The sequence below is a fragment of the Aptenodytes patagonicus genome, chromosome 2 (genome assembly GCF_965638725.1).
Source record: "Aptenodytes patagonicus chromosome 2, bAptPat1.pri.cur, whole genome shotgun sequence".
In the NCBI taxonomy this organism is placed as follows: domain Eukaryota; kingdom Metazoa; phylum Chordata; class Aves; order Sphenisciformes; family Spheniscidae; genus Aptenodytes; species Aptenodytes patagonicus.
Window position 1 is genome coordinate 107,711,082 of NC_134950.1, and position 20,472 is coordinate 107,731,553.

Consider the following 20,472-nt stretch of genomic DNA (forward strand, 5'->3'; position numbering starts at 1 on the left):
TATAGGAAATTTCACTATTTTGACTTTACACAATATAAAGGAATATTAGATTTTAACACACATAACAGACTGACTCCAAAATAATCAAATTCACAATTAAGAGAGGAGAGATGGTAAAAGAAAATAAACTAAAAACAGAAATTAGGGACTTCAAGGGCAAAGACTTCAGGAAGTCAAGTTTCTGACAGAAGGAGGTTGGAGAAACTTAACAATTCCTTAAAGAAATGATACTAAAAAGACAAGCTATTCCAATCCTGAGGAACATCAGGAGGAACAGAAAATCACCAAACTTAAGTCATAAGTGGTTTTGTGACTTAAAAGCAGATTTGCAGTGCCAGCCAGTATGAGAACACAGAAGTGCAAATCAAATTGAGATACAAATATAAGAAATCTAAAAAGGGTAATAGAAAAATATTATTAATAGTAAGATGATGACTAGGGGAAAATACACCCTATTAATCATCCAGGAAGGAATGCTGGATGCTGAAACAGAAGATAATAGCAAAAAGTTATACTGTCTAGAAATCTGAAAAAAATCCAGAGGAACTCTAAGGAGTTTGCTGGGTAGAAAGAAACTCTGAAACCACAATTATACTGTGCCATACTTAATTATAACAACAAACCAGCCAATGGTAGAGAACTCATTCTACATGAAAGCAAAAATATGAACCGCTAAGGAACTGCAAAATACTCTTTTAGCAGTATTGTTACAGTAGACTCAGGCTATTTAAAGTCTTCCTATTTTAGCTGGGATTTTGCTCACAATATTATGTATTTTCCACATCACCTATGTTTCAGGTACACACAAGGGTTTCAAGTATGTTTCTACATGTATCTCCTTACCTGGCCTGCTTCATTTCTTTTTTCGTAATAAGCCTACTGATTTCCACCGAATCCCCAAGCTGTAGATCTGTTAACTTAGTGGCTATAGATATAGCAGCTATTCTGGAAAAGAAGAGCGTTAGATTTCATTTGAGGCAACACAAACTTTTGAAAAGGTGTATAAAGCTGCAGATTTAAACCTCCAGGTGAAGTAATAAGACAGACTGACTGTTTCCTCATCAGGTTGCAGAATGGGACTCTAGTTCCACATCACCTAGTTTTAGGAGTCTGATCTAGCTATGTAAATTAAGAGGTTACTCTCTCTCTCTCATCTCCCTCAAGCAACTAGGAGCAAGACTAACAATTGGACATGCTTCTTCAGGGAATTTTTCAGAGCATCAATTCTAAGCAAGTCTAAACTAGGCAATGCAAATACTCTTTCTTCTCACCTGCTTAATATTCAAACTACAGCTGACCGTATAGCTTTAATTGTCTTTTTAAATTTTAATGTGATTAAACTGTGTGCAACTAAAACCTGTAAAGTGAATTTATAAAGTACTTAGAAATTTGCTTAGAAAATAGGGATGATACAAGCCATAAGGAAAGAGCAAAATGCCTACTGAGACGGTTACAATTTTCTTTATAAAGATTCTTCATCATTCCCTTCAATAACAAGCCTTCCCAGTCTGATTTTCTGGCTAAAATTTCTGTAACTGAAATATACAGCAAGTTTTTAGTGAAATATCCCACACCATTCTCAAACAAAATCCTGAAAATGGAACATTCTATCCTCTGAACCATCTTTTCTGTTAAATTCAGATAAAAGAATATGTTTGTCTCTATGTTTTGCATCACATTCAGAGAACTAATCATCTATCAGGAAGGAGGATAATCATACTTCATAAAACCAAAAAGCACTGAGAGGCATCATCAGCTTCATATTTATCAGGTGGTGACAGAGTCTAGGTAATGGGCCATTAGATGATATGACATCATCATTTTTATCATGTATACAGATATAGCAGCACACTCCCTTTCCTGTTCCCTTGGGCATTCTTTCACTGACATTCACTGGCAAAGCTCAAAGCTGTTTCATCATGCCTGTATCTTTTGAGAGAACTTGGATACCCCATTAACTTGCTGACCTTTCCACAGTAGTACTACAAGAGTTACTTCGTTGTGCTTGGTTTTTTGGGGGTTTTTTATTATTATTTTTTTCTCCCCAAGTGTGTAGATAGTGGGGAAAAAAGCCAAACCTAACTCCCTCAAAATCAGAATATTTTAATCTTTCAGCAACCTGAACAGTTGGAGTTATCATACAAACTTAGCTGGCATTAAATGCTGCTTTTGTTAATATCACATGGGCCAAGAGTAATTTGTAAACATATATGAACACATTTGAACAAACAGATACAAACACTTGCTTTAAACTGATTGTTTCCTTCCCTTCCTCTTGACTTGGGCTCTGATTAGATAAAAACATACATGTGTTCAGCTTATGCATGCAAGAACTCTCACTGACTTCAAAGAACCATTTTCCTCATACAAATATTTTTGCAGTGCCTGAGCTATAAACAGTGCAGAAATAACAGCCTTCAAAAATCTGGCCTTGTAATTAATGATAAGCTGGGAAGGTAATGTAATGACAAGCATGTGTCAATTTAAACTGGTATTTCAAAGTTGAGTCAGTCTTCTGATTTGTATTCATAGTGAGATAGATCTTAACAAACCCCCCCCCTTTTTTTCTAAAAAAGAAAAAATGATCACCACTCCCGTAAGTCTATCTTGTATTCAACTTAGTATTGACTACAATTGTTCTTAACTGTTTCCGATTAGCACATTTTTCTCCTCGTTTCCATTAGGTAGTATTAAGCACCTATTACATAGATGCTAAGCCATCTTCTGTCAGAATTTGAATCTGGGCAGTGTTCAGTAGCAACAAAGCAGCATATCCTAAGATGGACTAGAATTGGACCCTCAAATACCAGTTCCAAATAAAACAATCATTAGGAAGCTTTCTTTGAAAGACAGGAAGAATCTGGGACTGTGCTTTCCTATCAACTGGGATGCAGAGCAGAACTCTGGTTGCATATCAACTCTCTAGATTAATTTTTTGACTCCCTCTCAATCACAGCCTCAGAGTAAGGTTTTTTATTTTTATTATTATTACTACTGTTTTGCTATTTTCATTTCAAAACTTTCAAAGCCCTACTTTTCTTCTTTTCCTTGTCCCTTCCTTGCCCTCTCTTGTAAGAGAGAAAGAGAAATAAATTTAGAAATAGGATCTGGAGACAAATCTATTGCAATAAATGGAGTTGGGTAGGACTCAGTTTGCATATAAAGAACCAAGATTTAGATGCCAAAGCTCTTTGGCCTAAATTTAGCTATTTCAGAATGACTTTAAATCACTCTTTAGCTTCCATCATCTGTATTGACTAAGTTCCATCACACATTAAGGGAAACTTAGACAGCAACTCACACATGGACTGCTATATGTAATCACCTACATTCAGGAGCCTGAATCTGGACCTGCCCAGTTAGTCTGTATCTAATTGCTCTATGTGGGTAGAGCAGAGTTCCACAGATGGGAGATTCAAGCTTTGGCACAGCACCGCAGACTAAAAACAGTGAAAAGAGGAATATGTTCTAGTACAGCATAGCTGGTATGAAAGCTCAGGGGAATTAAAAAAAAAAAAAAAAAAAAAAAAAAAGTATGTGAAAGTACAAAAAAAGTGTGGAAAAGCTTGTGAATTAAATATATTTAGTCAAGCCTGAAATTTAATCAAACTGCAAAGAAGTCCAGTGAGGAATTAAAAGAATTATTACAGTACAAACCTTTGATATGTATTAGATGCTTCTGAGCAAATCATACTCTCCTTTCTTCTTCCACATTCACATTGAAGATCAACCTGTTGTATCACACACGAGAGCAGCTTTTTTAAACTTTTGTCTTTTTATGGCCGTAGAGGGGTGTGAGGGAGGTAAATTTATTCCTTTAAGAAGTCCCATTTTAGTGGAATAATGGCTAATTAAAAGTGATAAATAGTTTTTTTAAAAAAATTCAATATTGTAAGTTTATGGAAAAAATGTCATGCTATCAATACACAAATGTCATTTTTTTGTCACAATTGTTATTGGCTGATAATTAAACCATACAATTCGCCTGTGAATTTGCAGTGAATTTTCTTTGGGTATCTAACCTTTGCACAGCAGGATGTTGTCGGGCAGGGTGAAGAAGGATGACATGGAGCCATACAGGGATGATTACAATATAGCCTTGGAATAACACATGGCTGTTTACACTCTTCATCTATAAGACATTCTCCTTTATGACAGATTCTTTTACATTTGTGCATTCCACATTTTAACATTTGATTGCAGCGAAGTCCGCAGGAAATGTCAGTGAGATGACAAGGAATATTACTTCGCAGCTGGAAGAGGGGATGAAAAAGATGACAGCTAAAAATGAAAAATTATAAATGCAAATGCAAATCTCAAAGCACTTTTGCTGTTCACACCTTCATTTGCACTGTCCACGCAAGAATCGTAATACTAAGATATCTTAGCATGAAGACTGAGGTTTTCTTTATATCATAGTCCAATATAGCAGTTGGTCTGAATGTGTATGGAATAGAAGATACTCTTTTCTAATTTAATCACATTAAACTCAAACTCCAGTAACATATTGCATTCCAAAGAGGCCACAAAAATCTAAGCCTACAGTCCTAGAACATTATTTAGTATTCAAAAACATTAAGTGTCCAGACTTACTTCATGCTTGCCCATACACCATTTCTGAGTGAGATAGGTACAGGGTGGACATTTCTCCTCACTATGACATGAATGGTACACTGCAGTCACAGAAATATAAAAGCCAGCACAGTTTTATTAGCATACTTCAGTCAAATGCATTAAAAGAGACAGTAAAGACTATTAAACATGAGTTTGCGTTTCAGAACTACACAATTTATGGGAAGCATGATGCTTCATGCAAGGATAATCTGTTCTTTAAAGTACTCTTTAAAAATTATGATGGCAGATTTTTAAGTGAATATTATTCCATATTTTCTAAATGAAATAGCAGAGAATTTTGTAACTTCTGAGCAGGGTTATACTATGAGACAGAATTTGTCAGAAAGCATATCTGTTTGACCTGTGCTATATTTTTTGCGATCAGCCAATGTAATTCCAAGGAACATAGAAACTAACTGTTCACTAGATTATGCTACTGTTCCAATAGAGCACTTAATCTTTGGAATATAGTATTTAATGTGTTGTGACTATTAATAATGATCAGAAAAAAATCCAATGCTTTTACCAATCAGAAGAACCACTACTAGTATTCATGGCAAGTTTTTAGTTGGTTGGCTTTTAAGTGTAGACTTTTGGAAATATTCACAACTACTGAAAAAGCATCTAATAAAAAAGTAAATATATTTTCAAGCAGACCTACGTACACTTTTCTACATTTTGATTAAAAAAACCCACAAAACAAAACAAAACACCCAAGCAAAACTGAATGGCCTGACTTACCTGGATGATCACAGTCATGTGGCCTGGTGCATGTTTTTTTACACTCTGGTGGCTGGGTGCCACAGGGGACAGGGGGGTAAATCACAGATTCACCACAATAACAAGTTAACTCGTCAAAACCTGAAAAGACAAGTCAAATATATCCCAATGGCTACATGTGTTTGCACTTCTCCACTATGAGAAATCTTTAAATAACATGCAAATGTTTTACTCCAGCTTTGGGTTTTTTATATTAAGCACCACTGTAGTGAATTTATTAGTTTTTGTGGCTCCTACAAGAAAACTGGACTATGATCACTTCATTAGGAATTATGCTTGCTTTTAGAGAGTGGTTCTTTGACAGCAACATTTTGAACTGGAGCAAGAGAAATGCTCATGTCAAGTTGAAAGCTGTTGCTGTTCTATCCTTAACTTAAAAATGGGGAGATCTCTCTTGAATTCCCTTCCAGAAAGCACACCATCCAAATCTTGTTCTCTGAACTTCCCCCTGCCATCACTTTTTCAGACCAGTGGTTAGATTTTGTCCTTTTGTCAAGCCCTGCACATAGTACTGGGAAGATTCCAGAGAAAATTAGCAAAAGGCCGCCAGTCTGTAGACTTCTTCCTATAATTTTTTCTGTATACTTCTTCATGGCATATAGTATTACATAGATCCTCATAAGCAGCTTATGAACCTGTCCAAATACTTCAAAGCCAACTTTGTATGTTTTGGAAGTCCTCTGTTTCAGGCAGTATACATTTCCTTCTTTTTTTTTTTCCCTTCCACATTTGGGAAACAGATTTTGAACTCTTATCACAAGGTTCCAAATCTCAGTGATAAAATAAACAAAGGAATAGAAATATTTACATACACCACCCCAACTAAAACTTAAACTGCACAAAAATAAATACAGTTCACTGCTGTTTTTCAGACTATAAAGAAACTGGGAGGGAGACTGATTGCAATGCAAACTACAGTTCAAACAGATAAATCTTTAGAAGAACATGACGCTAAGAGAAAATATTAACATCAGAACTCATATAAAAGATCTGAGAACAAAAAGAGAATTTGGTTGGTCTATAAACGAATAAAGAGATAGTGGATCAGGGAGAACAAGAGAGAATGATGGAGGAGGTAAGAGAATAATGGGGCAATAAAAATACAAAACAACAATTCCAACCTGAAGAAAAGACGAGTGTGTTAAGGGAGCTGCTGAATTCAGCAAGTTCTCTGACTCTGGGAATCACAGGATTCCTCCTTTCTAGTCTACCAAAGCAAAATCTGTTGAACTCTAAAACCCCAAAGGTTCCTACTGCCCCACTTCCATGGATATGATGGCTGCTGGATCAATATGCAGGTCCAGCCAGTAGCAAGACTGAACACATATTCCAGAGAGACAAGACACTCAATACATACATGGCAATAACATGGCGCACAGGCTACCACAGAGCCAACTGAACAAGATTCACGTAAACAGGAATACCAATAGCCAAGTCCTCTTCCTCCTCTCCAGCTCATCAGGATTCAAGTTCACTAGTGAAGACACAGACACACTAGTGAAGACACACAAACGCATACACTCTAGATTCACATGCACACCACATTCATGGATCTCAAATATTAGCATAGGCTCTGTCTAATATCCATACCTGGACAGACCCCTTGCCCAGTCACTGGCTGAAACCTTGGGTATTCCCAGAGGCAGATCTCCTCCTACTAGTCAGTCAGTCCAGCTTTGAAGCATGTTCATTAGCAAATTATCCAGACATACACAGGCACACACAGGACTGAAATTAACAAGGGAATCGCGCGCACACACCCTGGTCTCTCCAGGTGCTGGCACCCAGACCAAAGAGCCCCTGTAACTTGTGACCCCGTTGTCCAGCTGCTGGCATACAGTATAATAAGTCTGTCTGGTCTCTCCAGTTGCTAGCATAGAGACTATGTGCTCCCATGATCTGCAGCCAAGTCTCCAGTTGCTGGCACTTAGACCTCTCACACACAGAATAGAGAATGAGATTACACTGAAAGATATTAAATCTTATTCTTAACTAGGACAGGATAGACAGTTGTCATCAGGTGCACAGGGCTCTGTCAGAGAGGTGCACTGACCAGCAGCTTCATTTGTGCAAATGGTGCTTTTTATCTCCCCTTCTCTCCATTTTCCCATGCATCCACCTTGATTCCTCCCAAATAATCTACCAAAATAAATTTCTCTCCATTGGTCCCAGTTTAGCTACATCTGTACCCAAATCTGCTATTTCTGGTATCATTAGCTAGGTCATCCCAGCATCACACAACTACCTAAGTTCTGCAATATTCCACTCCCCAAAAGGTTCCCAATACCCCCCTCCTCCAATTATTTGTGAAGCTCAGTCATCTCTCACCCTTAATATCTGTGAAATCCATCCATTTCTCATGGCACTATCTGAAACTTTTGTCAGCTTTTCACTGTGTTTTTTGTTATGTTCAGAAATTTCTCGTGTCCAGTTGTTTTTTTATTGTCTGTTCAGTCAGTTAAATCTCAGACCAGGTCCTAGTCATTTGCCTATGTATCTTAGAGTGCAGCAGTTAGTAGAAAGGATCATAACTTTTGTCTAAGGAGACTCAGTTACAATAAATTCCAGCAAATAAGAATGCTGGGGAGAACAAAATGTTAAGGGTTAGAAGAAAGAAGTAGAAAAAAGAAGAAAAAGCTGAGAAGTTTCAGAATGTCCATGGATTTTGTGTGTAAAGCAAGCATGGGAAAGAGTAGGGTTTTTGTTGACCCTTACTACAGGTCTTGAAACAACCTTTAACCCTCCAGGCTTCAAAGCCACAAATCTTCCTCGGTCCAGGAAGACGAAAGACCAGAGGCCAAGGTCCCTGGAAGACCTGAGTGTCAGACAGCTACACTGGCTGCTTGCTATTGATAAGAAGTTATAGGGTGAAGAATCTTAACTATAATGAAGGTTCCTTCACTAGCACTAATCAGGATAATGGCGAGGGAATGCAGAGAGGTCTGATCCGAAGAGTAGAAATACAACATCTGACAACTTAAGAAAAAAGCTGTCTAATGCTGACATCGTTTATTTTCCCCAAGAGATATATTGCCGTCTTGAAGTAGACTGGATGTGTATAAAGAGATCCTGGCATAGAAAGGGACCTCACCTCTCAGCACTGAGGAAATGACACTAGAAAGGTAAAGTACCTGGGAAGCACACAGAACCACAGAGGTGTAGATGTACTCATAGATACATACATAGATGCAATACAAGATGTATTGCATCTTGATGCCAGCCCTCACCATTCCCAGCAAAACCAGTAGTGGAGATGGAGCCAGGGGCAAGAAATCCAATCTAATAAGTGGCAAGTGGCTTGCAGCTGACCATGGCATGGCACATGATACAATGGCTGGTGCAGCCCAACTGCAAAGTGGTGGCTAGACAGGTAGATGAGAGCCAAGGATGAACTACTTAGTGCTGAGAAGCACTCCCCATCAGCTACAGGGTCAGAATCACACAATGTATGCCTCTGAAATCTCAACTAGCAGCATCCAAGGAAAGCAGGTAAGAAATCTTTGAAGATACTGCTTAGCTGATTTACCTCTGGACAGATTCAGAATGGGAGACTTCAGGGACACAAAGGTTTAAGCCAAATGATCATAAGTATCTGGTTCCTTGAGTAGGTAGCTGCTTTTCCTGTGCTCAAAAAAGGGCCTCACTGCAAAATTGCAGAAATGAAGCTTGTCCTCTCAACTGCATCACATCCAACAGTGGAACAATCTACAGGGGAGGCAATCCTTAGGTCTCTCCAGGCTAAGACAGGCATCTGAATCTTAGGTCTGAGAGTGAAATACAATCCTCAAAAATACTGCAGCAATGTGGAGAAGTTTAATGATCTTGAAGATCAAACCCATGAAATCCAGTGAAGAAAAACAACCATTCAGAAAAAACTGTGCATTCTGACTCAACTGGACCAGCAGTTACTAACAGGACTTCTGAGACATTCAGATTACTATTTTGCTTTGTCAAGAGAAATGTTTGGACACAGAAACAATTATTTTTTTTTTTTAGAGAGGTACAGTCAGCGTGCACATCATATTCGTAAGCTATTAAGACAGACTACAATGCTATTTCAACCACAGTGAGCTTTAGAGGCTCTAGTACCTTCTCTTTTCCAGGATGTTTCCATGAAAATTTGGTCTCCACAGAAAAATTGAGTTCTTATACACATAGACATAGTCAATGATATAGGAGAGACACGTGTACTATGGCAGCTAAGACACTTCCAGCTGTAAACAGTATCCTTAAAATGTACAACACCTGTCTGTCTCCTTTTCACAAATGTCATGAGGTCTGGTTCACACTTTCAACATCTCATTATCCTCTTTCCCACATTCAGTGAGCAGTTCCAAAGCAGTATCCAGTTTCTGAGAGAGGAGACTCACTTTTCTCCAGCAGTGACTGCAGAACTACTAGACAAAAGACAGTATTTGATGAAAGCTGAAGGGGAACTACAGGCGAGTATTTATATTCCATTCTAGAAACACTCTCCCCTCAGTTTTATTGTAGCTTACAGCAGATGCAAAAATAAACCTAGAATTCGCAGCTGTAAGACTTAACAATGATGGATTTAAAGAAAGCTTTCAAACTTCTTAAGCAAACACTAGGTGGAAGGATGGATACAAGCTGAAGAATTCATTACGGGCTTTTTCTGCCCAACTTTCAAAAATTGCATTTAGTAAATAGCTTATAACTTCTGTGATAAGCTACAACTATACAAAGAAAGGGGAAACCTGTATTAAAATATGAGACTGAGAAAATTAATTAAACTGCTATCGCATATGAAGATGTTCCAGATAAACTAGAAGTTCTGCTAGCAAAAGGAAACAGAAGCATTATTCTGTCTGCTTCAGGCCAAAATCAGAAAATTTAGTATTATCTACCTATTATAATGGTGCAAAATAATCCACATATGGTCCCCTACATCAAGTGGTAAAAAGCAGTTGTAGAAAAACTAGGATATTCAACTGACATAGCTTTTAATAAGAGTACATACCTGTCTAAAGCTATTGCACCAGCTTAAATCTTTAAATAGTCAGCAATCCTAAGAAAATTAATACCTGCTGGCTGTCCATCTATTTCTAGCAATTCAGTACTAATTTTCACTATCCAGAGCGTGACCAGAAAGCCTAAAGACACAAACAACTGACGTCTCTTATTTCTTCAAATAGTCCTGTCCAGAGAAAAATCACTAGTGTACCAAGTTGGGAAAGTCCAAATTCTAAGCAGCTAAACAAATTCTGCTACATACTTCAATATCTTTAACAGTTATTACAATGTTAAACAAGAGTTCCCTTAACTTAGAAACTATCTTTCTAAGCTGCTTTTTTTTTTTCTTGCATGATTCCTCAAATCTTTTAAGTGACTGCTGGATCAACATACATAACTGAATATATTTCACTGTAATTCAATTTTAACTATTAAAATCCAACACTCAATAGACTCATCTAAAATGAAATAACTCTTTCATGAAAAAACATACAATCAAAATGAACTGCATATTCTTCAGGTTCTGGCCAATTTGGATCACATTCTCTGTCCAATTCTGACCAGTTAAGTGAATAAATTTCTCTAATATCTAAGAAATAATGTACTTTTGCATGTAACTCACTTGTTTGCCAGCATGTTTGACAACTGCCCCGATGACAGGGTTCTTCACATCTATGAAGCCCACAGTTGAGTTTACGACCACAAACCAAAGAACACTTATGTTCTGTGTCCTAGGGGAAGGCAAAAAAAGAAAAGCAGAATTAACTATAAACCCCATTGGTTTATTTTTCTCTGTGAGGTCATAATCTACTAATTAACAAAACTGTACAGTGCAAAAAATAGCTTAGGCCTGATCTATACATTTTTTCCATCACTGTATGGATACACAATTTTTAAAGCGGATTCTGTTAAGACCTCTGTTGCAGACATAGCTATATCATAGCTTATGCTTCTTGTATTAAGTAATATCCTTCCCCTCCCCATTCTCCCTGGAAAAACACTGCATTGACAAAAAGCACCTTTACAGTGATTTAATTGCATTTAGGCTGGAACGTGGTTTTACATTTATAATGATACCCATAAAACAAACGCTGCAAAATAAGTGCACACACACAAACTTTTTGAGCATGACCAATACTGCAAATAGAGACTGAAGAGGCACAAAAATGGAAAGATACAAAAGCAAAAAAGTCTTTTAACATCACAACCAAAACTAAACACACATCACAATGAACAATTTTATACCACCAGTAAACTTACCACACAGCAAACTTCAGTACACTTGTGTCGTCCACATGATCTTTTCTTGTTGCATCGCTTGTCACACATGAATGTAATAGCAGCTATTATAAACAAAAAAAACCAACAAAACAAAAAAAGTGTCATAACTTTTATGTCTTCGCTTATACTGAGAACAAAGGCTGCGATCACAATGTTATGCTAAGGCTGTTGCAGAGCACGGTTTAAAAGACACTAATACAGAGTAAGTCAGCAAGCAAACTTTTAAATTACTTGCTCTTCCACATTAATTCCCCATGTGAACACTTGGCTTCCTTTAAACAAACCCTTGCTCAAAAGGATTTTGGAGAGCAGAATACATGAAACTAGTTTATTTCACATTAGTCTTTACACCATAAACTCTGCACAATAGAACACAGAAAACAGGATATCCTGATACACTGGAGTACCACAAACATCCAATTTAAGACTGCTCAAACTGGTAAGGCAGTAAAAGTCAGCTAAATACAACTACTGCTGATATGCCCATGAAACTAAGTATTAACAAAGAATATCCTTATCACCATCCACAGGTAACAAAAGCAATCACTTCTGGATTCTGAAGAGCAAAGTCTTCATAGACAAAAGCTCAAATTAGGATATACGCGTATTACTAGCTTACGTATCTTGTAAACAAGTACCTCATTATGATGGGGGTCCATCAAGTAAACATTTCACTGAGGTGAATTTTGAGATGCTACATCCAGAATACCAAGAAGTGTCAAATGGGAACTCTGCCAAGCTCAGATGCAAAGACCAGCAGTATACAACTGTGAAGCAGAATCAAAGCTTGTATTTCCCCAGGAACTTGGACAAGAGCAGAGCAAAAGCATTACTTTGCATCTGAGCTGTGCAAGTTGACCCAAAGATACGCAGGATGTTGGGGGGGGGTGGGGGGGGGAACCTATTGAATATGGCAGGTGACATAAGAAACTGTTCAAATTGAAACAGACAGCTTGTCTGGAATCTTCGAGATCAAATGCTGAAGAAGTCTTTCCTTATGTTAAAGATGAATAGAAATGAAAGAGGTTTATTTCAAACCTCTTCTCAAAAGTAGCGGCATCTCAAGAAATTACCAACTTGGCATAGAAGTATGGATAAAAGAAGCAGTACTGATCAGATATTTGCCAACTTTGTCAATCAGACCCCAAATTAATATGAGCTGTGTATTGTTTTTAAACCAATTTCACATTATATATGTAACGTAACATTGTACCTTTATTTCTGAGGAGAGTACATGGGACTTCCTAGGAAACAAACAGGGAGCCATTAGGTTAAAACAGATGAAACAACTAAAACTTATCTAGAACACACCTAGTCACATGATACAGAAAGAAGCAGCACTCTCAGTTTTCATGTATGTAACACTTCTGTATACAAAAGTGAAACAAAAGCTGGAAAAATCCTCAAATCTTTTAACACAGTACTTTTTCCTTAGAGGTTCAATACCAATTAAAAAAAAAAATAGTTTTGTATTCCCCACTTAATTCAGCAGATAATGCTGTGAAGTGACAGAAACAGGTTTGTCCTAAGAAACCAGAAACTTGCATGGAGGAAACCAAAAGAATTCTCCCAGAGAATATTGACAGAACGCATAAATTTGTGCTTTGACCAGCTGTCCCAAAAATGCAAGTCTGACTTGATTAAAAAAAAAAAAAAAAAAAAAAGAGAGAGTGAAGTCAAATCTCATGATCAAAGAAGTTTTACCTAGATTAAAGACCTCAACATGAAAATAAAAGGTGATGGATGAAAAGAACATTGTTGATCAACTACATTTAAACCTTCAGTCATCACAACTTTACATTCTGAGTTGTCATTTCAGAGCACCACATTTTTCATGACTGATTTAAGTTATCAGCATAGTTCACTCATACTTTTTCAAGAAGCACCTTTCTGGTGTCTGAGAAGCTGCATAAACTAAAACCCAAACCTCACTACTTTGTTTCAGGCCTCAAAACGAAAGATAATCTGAAGCCTTCTACCCCATAACTACCTTCAGAAAACTTGCAGGAGAAAACTGTTCCAGCCTCAAGCAAAGTCTCAACCATTTCTATGTACTTATAGACATATATTCAGAAGCCATCTCTAGTTATAGATGATATATAACAGGTCAGAAAAGTCATCAAGGCTCCTGTGATAGTAGCCAAAGATTTCAAAGCTATGATCACAGCATAGTTTAAAAATATACTAACATATACTATAGCATAGTTTAAAAATATACTAATTATTATATAACAATTGCTGAGAATCTGCTGGGTCACTATATAAATTTTTAATCCTGAATCTATAGACTAGAGTTTCAGGTCTACAATTAACATTGAAAATGCATACATTTTAAATATTTTTTACATTAATGTGGGGGGGGGGGGGGGGGGGGAAGATTGTGTGATACTATCTTACCCAAGTTCCAGGAATTTTAAGTAATTTTTTCTTCCTTTTCAGCCCAAAAAAAATCTGCAACAAATCTACATGCTATTACTATAAAGTTTTAGTTAGCTTTTTGATGTTAGGCTACCTTTCTTCTCTCAGTTTACATTACTCCTGGTAAAACTACCATTCTTTGTGCTATATAAATACTACAGGATAATACAGGACTTTGCAGCCAGCTTAAACAAACAGAATTCTGTGTAAACTCTGCAAAAATACTTCAAAAAAGTAAGTACTTTTTCCACAGTAAGTATGTGGCAGCGTATGTAACAGTGCCTATGTTAGCACTTCACAGTATCATCTAGTTAGCATCTATCAGTATACAACGGACGTTCTTGCAACTAAGGAGCACAGCACCTCTTATACTTCTTAGCTTTCTTTTCCTTAACTACTTCAGCTCCTTTTTCTCCATAGCTTTAAAAAAAACCCAAAGATTACCTGTTTCCATGGTCAAGCTTTATAAACTCACCTTTTTTTTGAAGCCACACCTACAATAAATATTTGATGTGTGAGAACATGGTCTACAGTCTCCTTCATGGCAAAGGCTTTCACATGTGTGAATGAACTCTAGCAAAATGAAAATAAAAAGATTAACAATCAATAAAAAAAAATAAAATCCATGACCTGAACTTCATATTTATCAGGAGCATCACTGGTCAAAAATACTAAGCTATGTGCAGCTGGGTTTCTAAACAAATTAACTATTTTGAGTTAAATGTGCATAAAATTTTGCCATTATTTTCAACTTTTTAATCCTGAATCTATAGACTAGAGTTTCAGGTCTACAATTAACATTGAAAATGCATACATTTTAAATATTTTTTACATTAATGTATGGGGGGGAGGGGAAAAAAAAAAAAGATTGTGTGATACTATCTTACCCAAGTTCCAGGAATTTTAAGTAATTTTTTCTTCCTTTTCAGCCCAAAGAATGACTTACTATGCATACCTTCATATTTCACTTACTAGGTTAACTGAAATTCAACTAAAAGCTGAATTACTCATTCCCTTTCTACTTGTTGTCCTTGGACTGACAGAATGGATCAGTCATTAATAAGAAGCCCTCATCTTGACAGCGTTAGTCTCTCTCCTCTCTAAAGTCTAACAAATCACGATTAAATATGTAGTCTGTAAAACTGGAGCTTCACACAATCTCACAGTTAAATACACTTGAGTTACCTAATGCACTCATTGAAGTGTCAAATTGCTTCTGCACATAACTTTCTCCAACTTTCCAACACTACTTTTTACTTCATGAACCTCTTACAGCAGCAGGAAATAACTATTTACTGGAGGCATCTGAACAAAGTCATTTATCTCTACCAGTCTCCACGTGAAAGTCAAAGATCTAGGTGGGCTTTTAAAAGACATCAATATGTATCAATATAATACATCAATACTCTCTGGGAATTCCTACAGCTCTATTCCTCTACCAATATAGGAAAAGTGCATGTAAACAAAATTTAAAAGGCTAGCTAGTGGTAGTGCTTTCTAGACAAATACAATTCCTGATTTTAAGGTATCATTATGAACAAACAGCCAAACTGCAGGCTCTGCAGTGGCTTTTACATTCAGTTTGGTTAAAACCCAAAATCACTAATCAAATATTTATTTCTTGAAATGAAACAGTTAAGGACCACTTTTTTTTTTTTTTTTAAACAATGAGATAATTTGAATACTCTGATACAGAAAGTTCTAATTACCATAGCTACCACAAGAAAGAGGTTTGCCACATGTTTTTCCACATGATGGGATAGGGTCTGTGCATATTTTACGTTCAACACATCCTAGTTCCAGTAACTTGCTGAGAGGAGTCTGACCACAAGGACAGCGATACACTACTTGTGGAAGTCGTGGACAGAGCTGGCAAGGCTGAGGATGGCATACTTGCGTACAGTTGTGCCTCCCACAATTTAATTTTCTGGAAAAAAAAAAACAAAACCAAAGGAAAAAAAAACAAAAAAAAAGGGGGGAATTATCTAAGAGCATCATGATCACTGAGTGTGAATAAAACGACCTTTTTCTTTTCAAAAACCTAAATTATAGTGACCTTACTTGCCACATATATTCTGACATGAGAAATTCCCAAATCCATCAGAGAATTCTTCCTTTGTCCCACACAATACTTCTTTAAAGTTGCTTCCACAGTAACACACTGAAATAAAGCAATATTCCACAGAAAACAACACAAGAATATCAGTGACAAAACACATCCAGCAGTACAGCAAATATAAAAAGGTAAAATGTGAAAAATTGTTACAGCCAGTTTTTAGAAGAATAATGAAGCTGCTCTTTAGATTTATTTCAGCAATAGAAGTTTCTCAGTCCTATAGAAGTTGGAATTTCTGTTTTATTTGTTTTGATAGATAAAAAAATAAAGAGGAAGTATTATCTGCACAAAAAGCTTACTTATTAAAGCAGTATATGTAACAAGTTAATTATTACCTTAAAAGTTGAGAAAATTAAATTGCAATTTTCTATATCAAATTTCAACAAAAATGTATTTGTATACTGGCACACATACATGCGACAATTTAATTTCCATTCAAGACCAAGTTTAGAAAATTTTAACAGAAACCGTGAGTAGCCTGTTGAAGTGTACTTTCCTATACCTCTTTCTGTTCTTCTTCCATGTACCTCAGAATTATAGTAAAAGATTAAGTAGGATCATAGGACAAATCAGGTCAGAAGGGCCCTTAGGGGATCAGCTAGTCCAAGCCCTTACTTAAAGCAGAGTCATCAATGAGATCAGATCACATTACTCAGCGTTTCATTCAGTTGGGTCTTGAAAACCTCCAAGTTTCCAAGAAAAGAGTTTTTTCTTATAGCTAGTTATAACATTTCAACTTAGGCTCATTGTCTCTCATCTCCCCCCGTGCACAGTCTGTCTCTGTCTTCTTGATTACCTCCTGTTAGCTATCGAAAAGCCACTACTCGGCCTTCTCAAGCTAACAAATTCCAGTACCACCAGCCTGTCGTAATAGGGCACATGCTCCAACAGCCTAATCACCTTGGCAGGATTCTTTCTAGTCATGTTTATATTCTTACTTAAATATATAGTGATGCTGACACATTTTCCTTTTTTAAAATATTCTAGCAATAGATTTTGGTTTTGTTAAATAAAAATAAGGCACTTGCCTCTTGGTACTGTTTTTTTTTCTCACCCTGTTGTTTTTGTAGTATAGAGTGGATATACATAAGGCTTTCCAATACTTACCTTGCTGTGCTGTTAATTGGCAAGGTGAACATTTTCCTGCATGGCACACTTGAGTACAGCTGTGCTTACCACAGTTTAAAGTATTTCCACATACATTAGAACAATGAATTTTTGTTGATTGGCCACAGCGAACTGAATGACTGTAGAGAAATGACAACATAGTCTGTCAGCTACCTTAATATCTACAGAGCGTTTATTAGAGAGGAAAATACTTTTTCAGTAAAATGCCAAAGCCTTTGAAATGGAGCATAACTTTTAATGACTTTTTAGGAAATAACCCCCCTGTTTTTCCCCCTGCTTCCCCTCTCCAGCCCCTCTGAAGTCGGACACTTATCACAGTAGTGAGTCTACGGATTTTTTTTTTTTTCCATTTTGTTGAAAGAAAAGGTGACACTATAACTTGAACCTAATGTATGGTTACGCATCATGCCAGAAGAGCAGATATTTCTATTACAGACATCTTTCTGAAGACTTAAACGATCCTAAGTCCACTGAGCACACTGAAGATAGGGATGTGGGCCTTAATAGTGAGTCAGTAGTCTATGAAAAGAGTTGGGTTTTTTAATTAAATTGTTAAAAAAATGGGACAAAACAATAAACTCTCCTCTTTTTCCATTCTGGCTGGCCTCATACAATGGTTGCAAAATGTACATTTGAAATAGTAACTTTAAAACAACTTAAAGTCAGAGATGCCATACCATACATCTTGGATGCTAATATAGTACATATGAAAAAATGCTGTTTAAAAGCAAGTTTTAAGTATTAAATGCAGTATTACAAAAATCAGCAATCTGGTGAAAGTAGCTGGCACCCAGGAAAAAGTAATAAATCAAAGTTGGTTGCATCTATTAAACTTTTAAATGCAAGGAACAGCTAGGAAAAAAAAAAAAAAAGATGTGATCTTACTATGTAAAATAAAATTCAGTAATCTACAACCAACCCATTTTTCTACTGACGACAAAGTTCTTTCAACTACAAATACTGCCACAGAAATAGCTGTACCTTCTTTTGAAAAAGATCACTTAATATTACATTCAAACTTTCAGAAATAATTGTAAAAGTCTGAAGACATTTTTTCTAGAGCAAGAATGCCAACACTGAAATTGGTTTTTGTTTGTTTTGGTTCTGGAAACGAGCACAAGCACACATTTTATTTACACAGAATCAGTTCTAGGTAGCTAGAACAGGGACTCTAAAGACTCTGAACAACTGAATATAAGAGATCAGAGATAGTATGGGCAGCACAGTCTTGCTGTTGGCAACGACACTATATGCATCTAACATGCAAGGAAAAGATAGCTTTCAAGTCTGGAGTATACTACAGACTTCTCTCTTGCTAGTGGTACAGCTTCCTAGAATTGTACACGTTATTTTTGAAATTATTATTTCTGGAATGGAGTAACTCAGCATTATATTCCATTCAGACAGAAAAGGTGTGAACCTTTTTCTACTTCCTTCTCTGTGTCTTCTACAAAATAAAATAAATAAATACTAGAATAGGATTTCAAAATCAAGTCAACTCAGACTGCTTGGACAATTCAGCTACATGTACCATAAATTGATTTTAACACAGACAATTCTTTTTTATTATTTTTATTTCTTCTTAAAAGATTAGAAGTAATTGCATTTTTTTAAAATATAAAATTCTCCAAATTATTTTAGCGCATAAATAAGTGTTACAGCTCAGATTGTTTACAGAAACTTTGTTCTGTAAACTTTTAATAAACTGTAAGAAAGAAAAATTTTATTATATAAGCTTTCAATCAACTATTCTTATATAAACTTTTATTTGTATAGTAGAAGCATTCTCACCTTGTTTGTCCACATTCACATGTTTTTGTCACAAAGGCTGGGCACGAAGGGCAAGGTCCTGGATGGCACAGGCTTAATTAAGTCCAAAAAGCAAACCAAATTGTAAAGTTAACTTTAGCTTTACTACACTCCCAGAGAAACAATCCACCATGACCCAATCCACAGTGCATTATCAGAACATTATACAAGCCACCTACACTCCTGCAAGGTATGAAAGCATTATTAACACAAGAAAAAAAATACTAGATTATTACAGTTGCATCAGTCTCAAATGTCACTGATGTTGAAGGAAAACTTCAGTATTCCTGCTGCTGTCAAATCAACAGTAACAGCGCTAACACATTTCATAGTTTGCATTTCACCAGCAGACATGTATCAACTCAACTGTGTTCATCACTGATAACTCAAAACATTGCATGCCCAAACCATTAATACCTATCCTTCTTCAGTGATCTTAAATAGAGACAAAAACCTCTCAGTGAATTTCTTCTTTTGAGTTGATGGCTTTATCTTTGAACTCAGCATTTCTAACACCACCAGTAAGAGTTGTTGCTCCTCTTCTTGTAAGGTAACACGTGGGAGATGCAGCAAGTCTGCCTCAGTTTTCTTTCCTACCATCAAATGCAATTTCCTGTGAGTGTCATCAATGCCAGTCCCTTACTTGATTATCAGATCCACCTCCTACTTCAAGAAACACTAGATGGTCTCTATCTGCATATAAGACCTCTGTTGGGCATAGACAAGCCCAGGTTTGTGAAATTATACTTAACTAACTTGTCTGCACTCTTCCTTAGCCAGCTCCCAGTTCCCTTCCTTTGCAAATACAGCAACTCTCATGTGGAGCAATTATTATTGGCCAGGACTGACCAGCCCAGATGTCCTAGCCAAAAGAAAAAGAAAAAAAACCAACCAGCAAAAAAACCCATAAACCAACTACCCAATTACATGGTAATTACTAAATTCCCCAAGTACAGTCACTGCGCAAGTACCAATTAGTACACCAGTTACTGCAGCCATATGCAGTATAATTAAGTCATGTCAGCAGTTCATCAACAGTGGTCTGGCTCCCTTCTTCCTCTACCGCTCCTCCCAGTTGACAACAAAGCCTAATCTATCACCCAACTTACAACAGCTCTAACAGTAAAGCCAAGCCATTACATGATAAACCAATTCAACACAAAAAAACACCACCAAAACCAAAAAAACAAACCACCAAAGAAACCACAACTCTGCCTCTTTGATACGTCAGTTTTATGGCGTAATGAAGAGTTAAATAAGCAGCAGAGCAGGCACGAGGAAAGGGAGAAAAGAACAAAACTGGATGGAGCAGGGAGAACACGATACAGAGGGAAACAGGAAGAAAGCAAAAC

At 36.6% G+C, this 20,472-nt stretch overlaps 1 protein-coding gene across 2 annotated transcripts in view; it reads right to left on the reverse strand.

The window, feature by feature from the left end:
- Window positions 1–20,472, reverse strand: part of NFX1 (nuclear transcription factor, X-box binding 1) — a 75,051-nt gene that overhangs the window by 27,933 nt on the left and 26,646 nt on the right. For both annotated transcript variants that reach the window (XM_076330705.1, XM_076330704.1), the window contains exons 6-18: window positions 19,103–19,174; window positions 17,291–17,430; window positions 16,129–16,228; window positions 15,777–15,994; window positions 14,543–14,640; window positions 12,863–12,893; window positions 11,629–11,711; window positions 10,991–11,099; window positions 5,356–5,475; window positions 4,594–4,673; window positions 4,023–4,253; window positions 3,658–3,731; window positions 844–945 (exon numbers count right to left, since the gene is read on the reverse strand). In XM_076330705.1, the coding sequence (XP_076186820.1) occupies window positions 844–945; window positions 3,658–3,731; window positions 4,023–4,253; window positions 4,594–4,673; window positions 5,356–5,475; window positions 10,991–11,099; window positions 11,629–11,711; window positions 12,863–12,893; window positions 14,543–14,640; window positions 15,777–15,994; window positions 16,129–16,228; window positions 17,291–17,430; window positions 19,103–19,174 (1,458 nt within the window). The remainder of the gene's footprint in view (window positions 1–843; window positions 946–3,657; window positions 3,732–4,022; window positions 4,254–4,593; window positions 4,674–5,355; window positions 5,476–10,990; window positions 11,100–11,628; window positions 11,712–12,862; window positions 12,894–14,542; window positions 14,641–15,776; window positions 15,995–16,128; window positions 16,229–17,290; window positions 17,431–19,102; window positions 19,175–20,472) is intronic.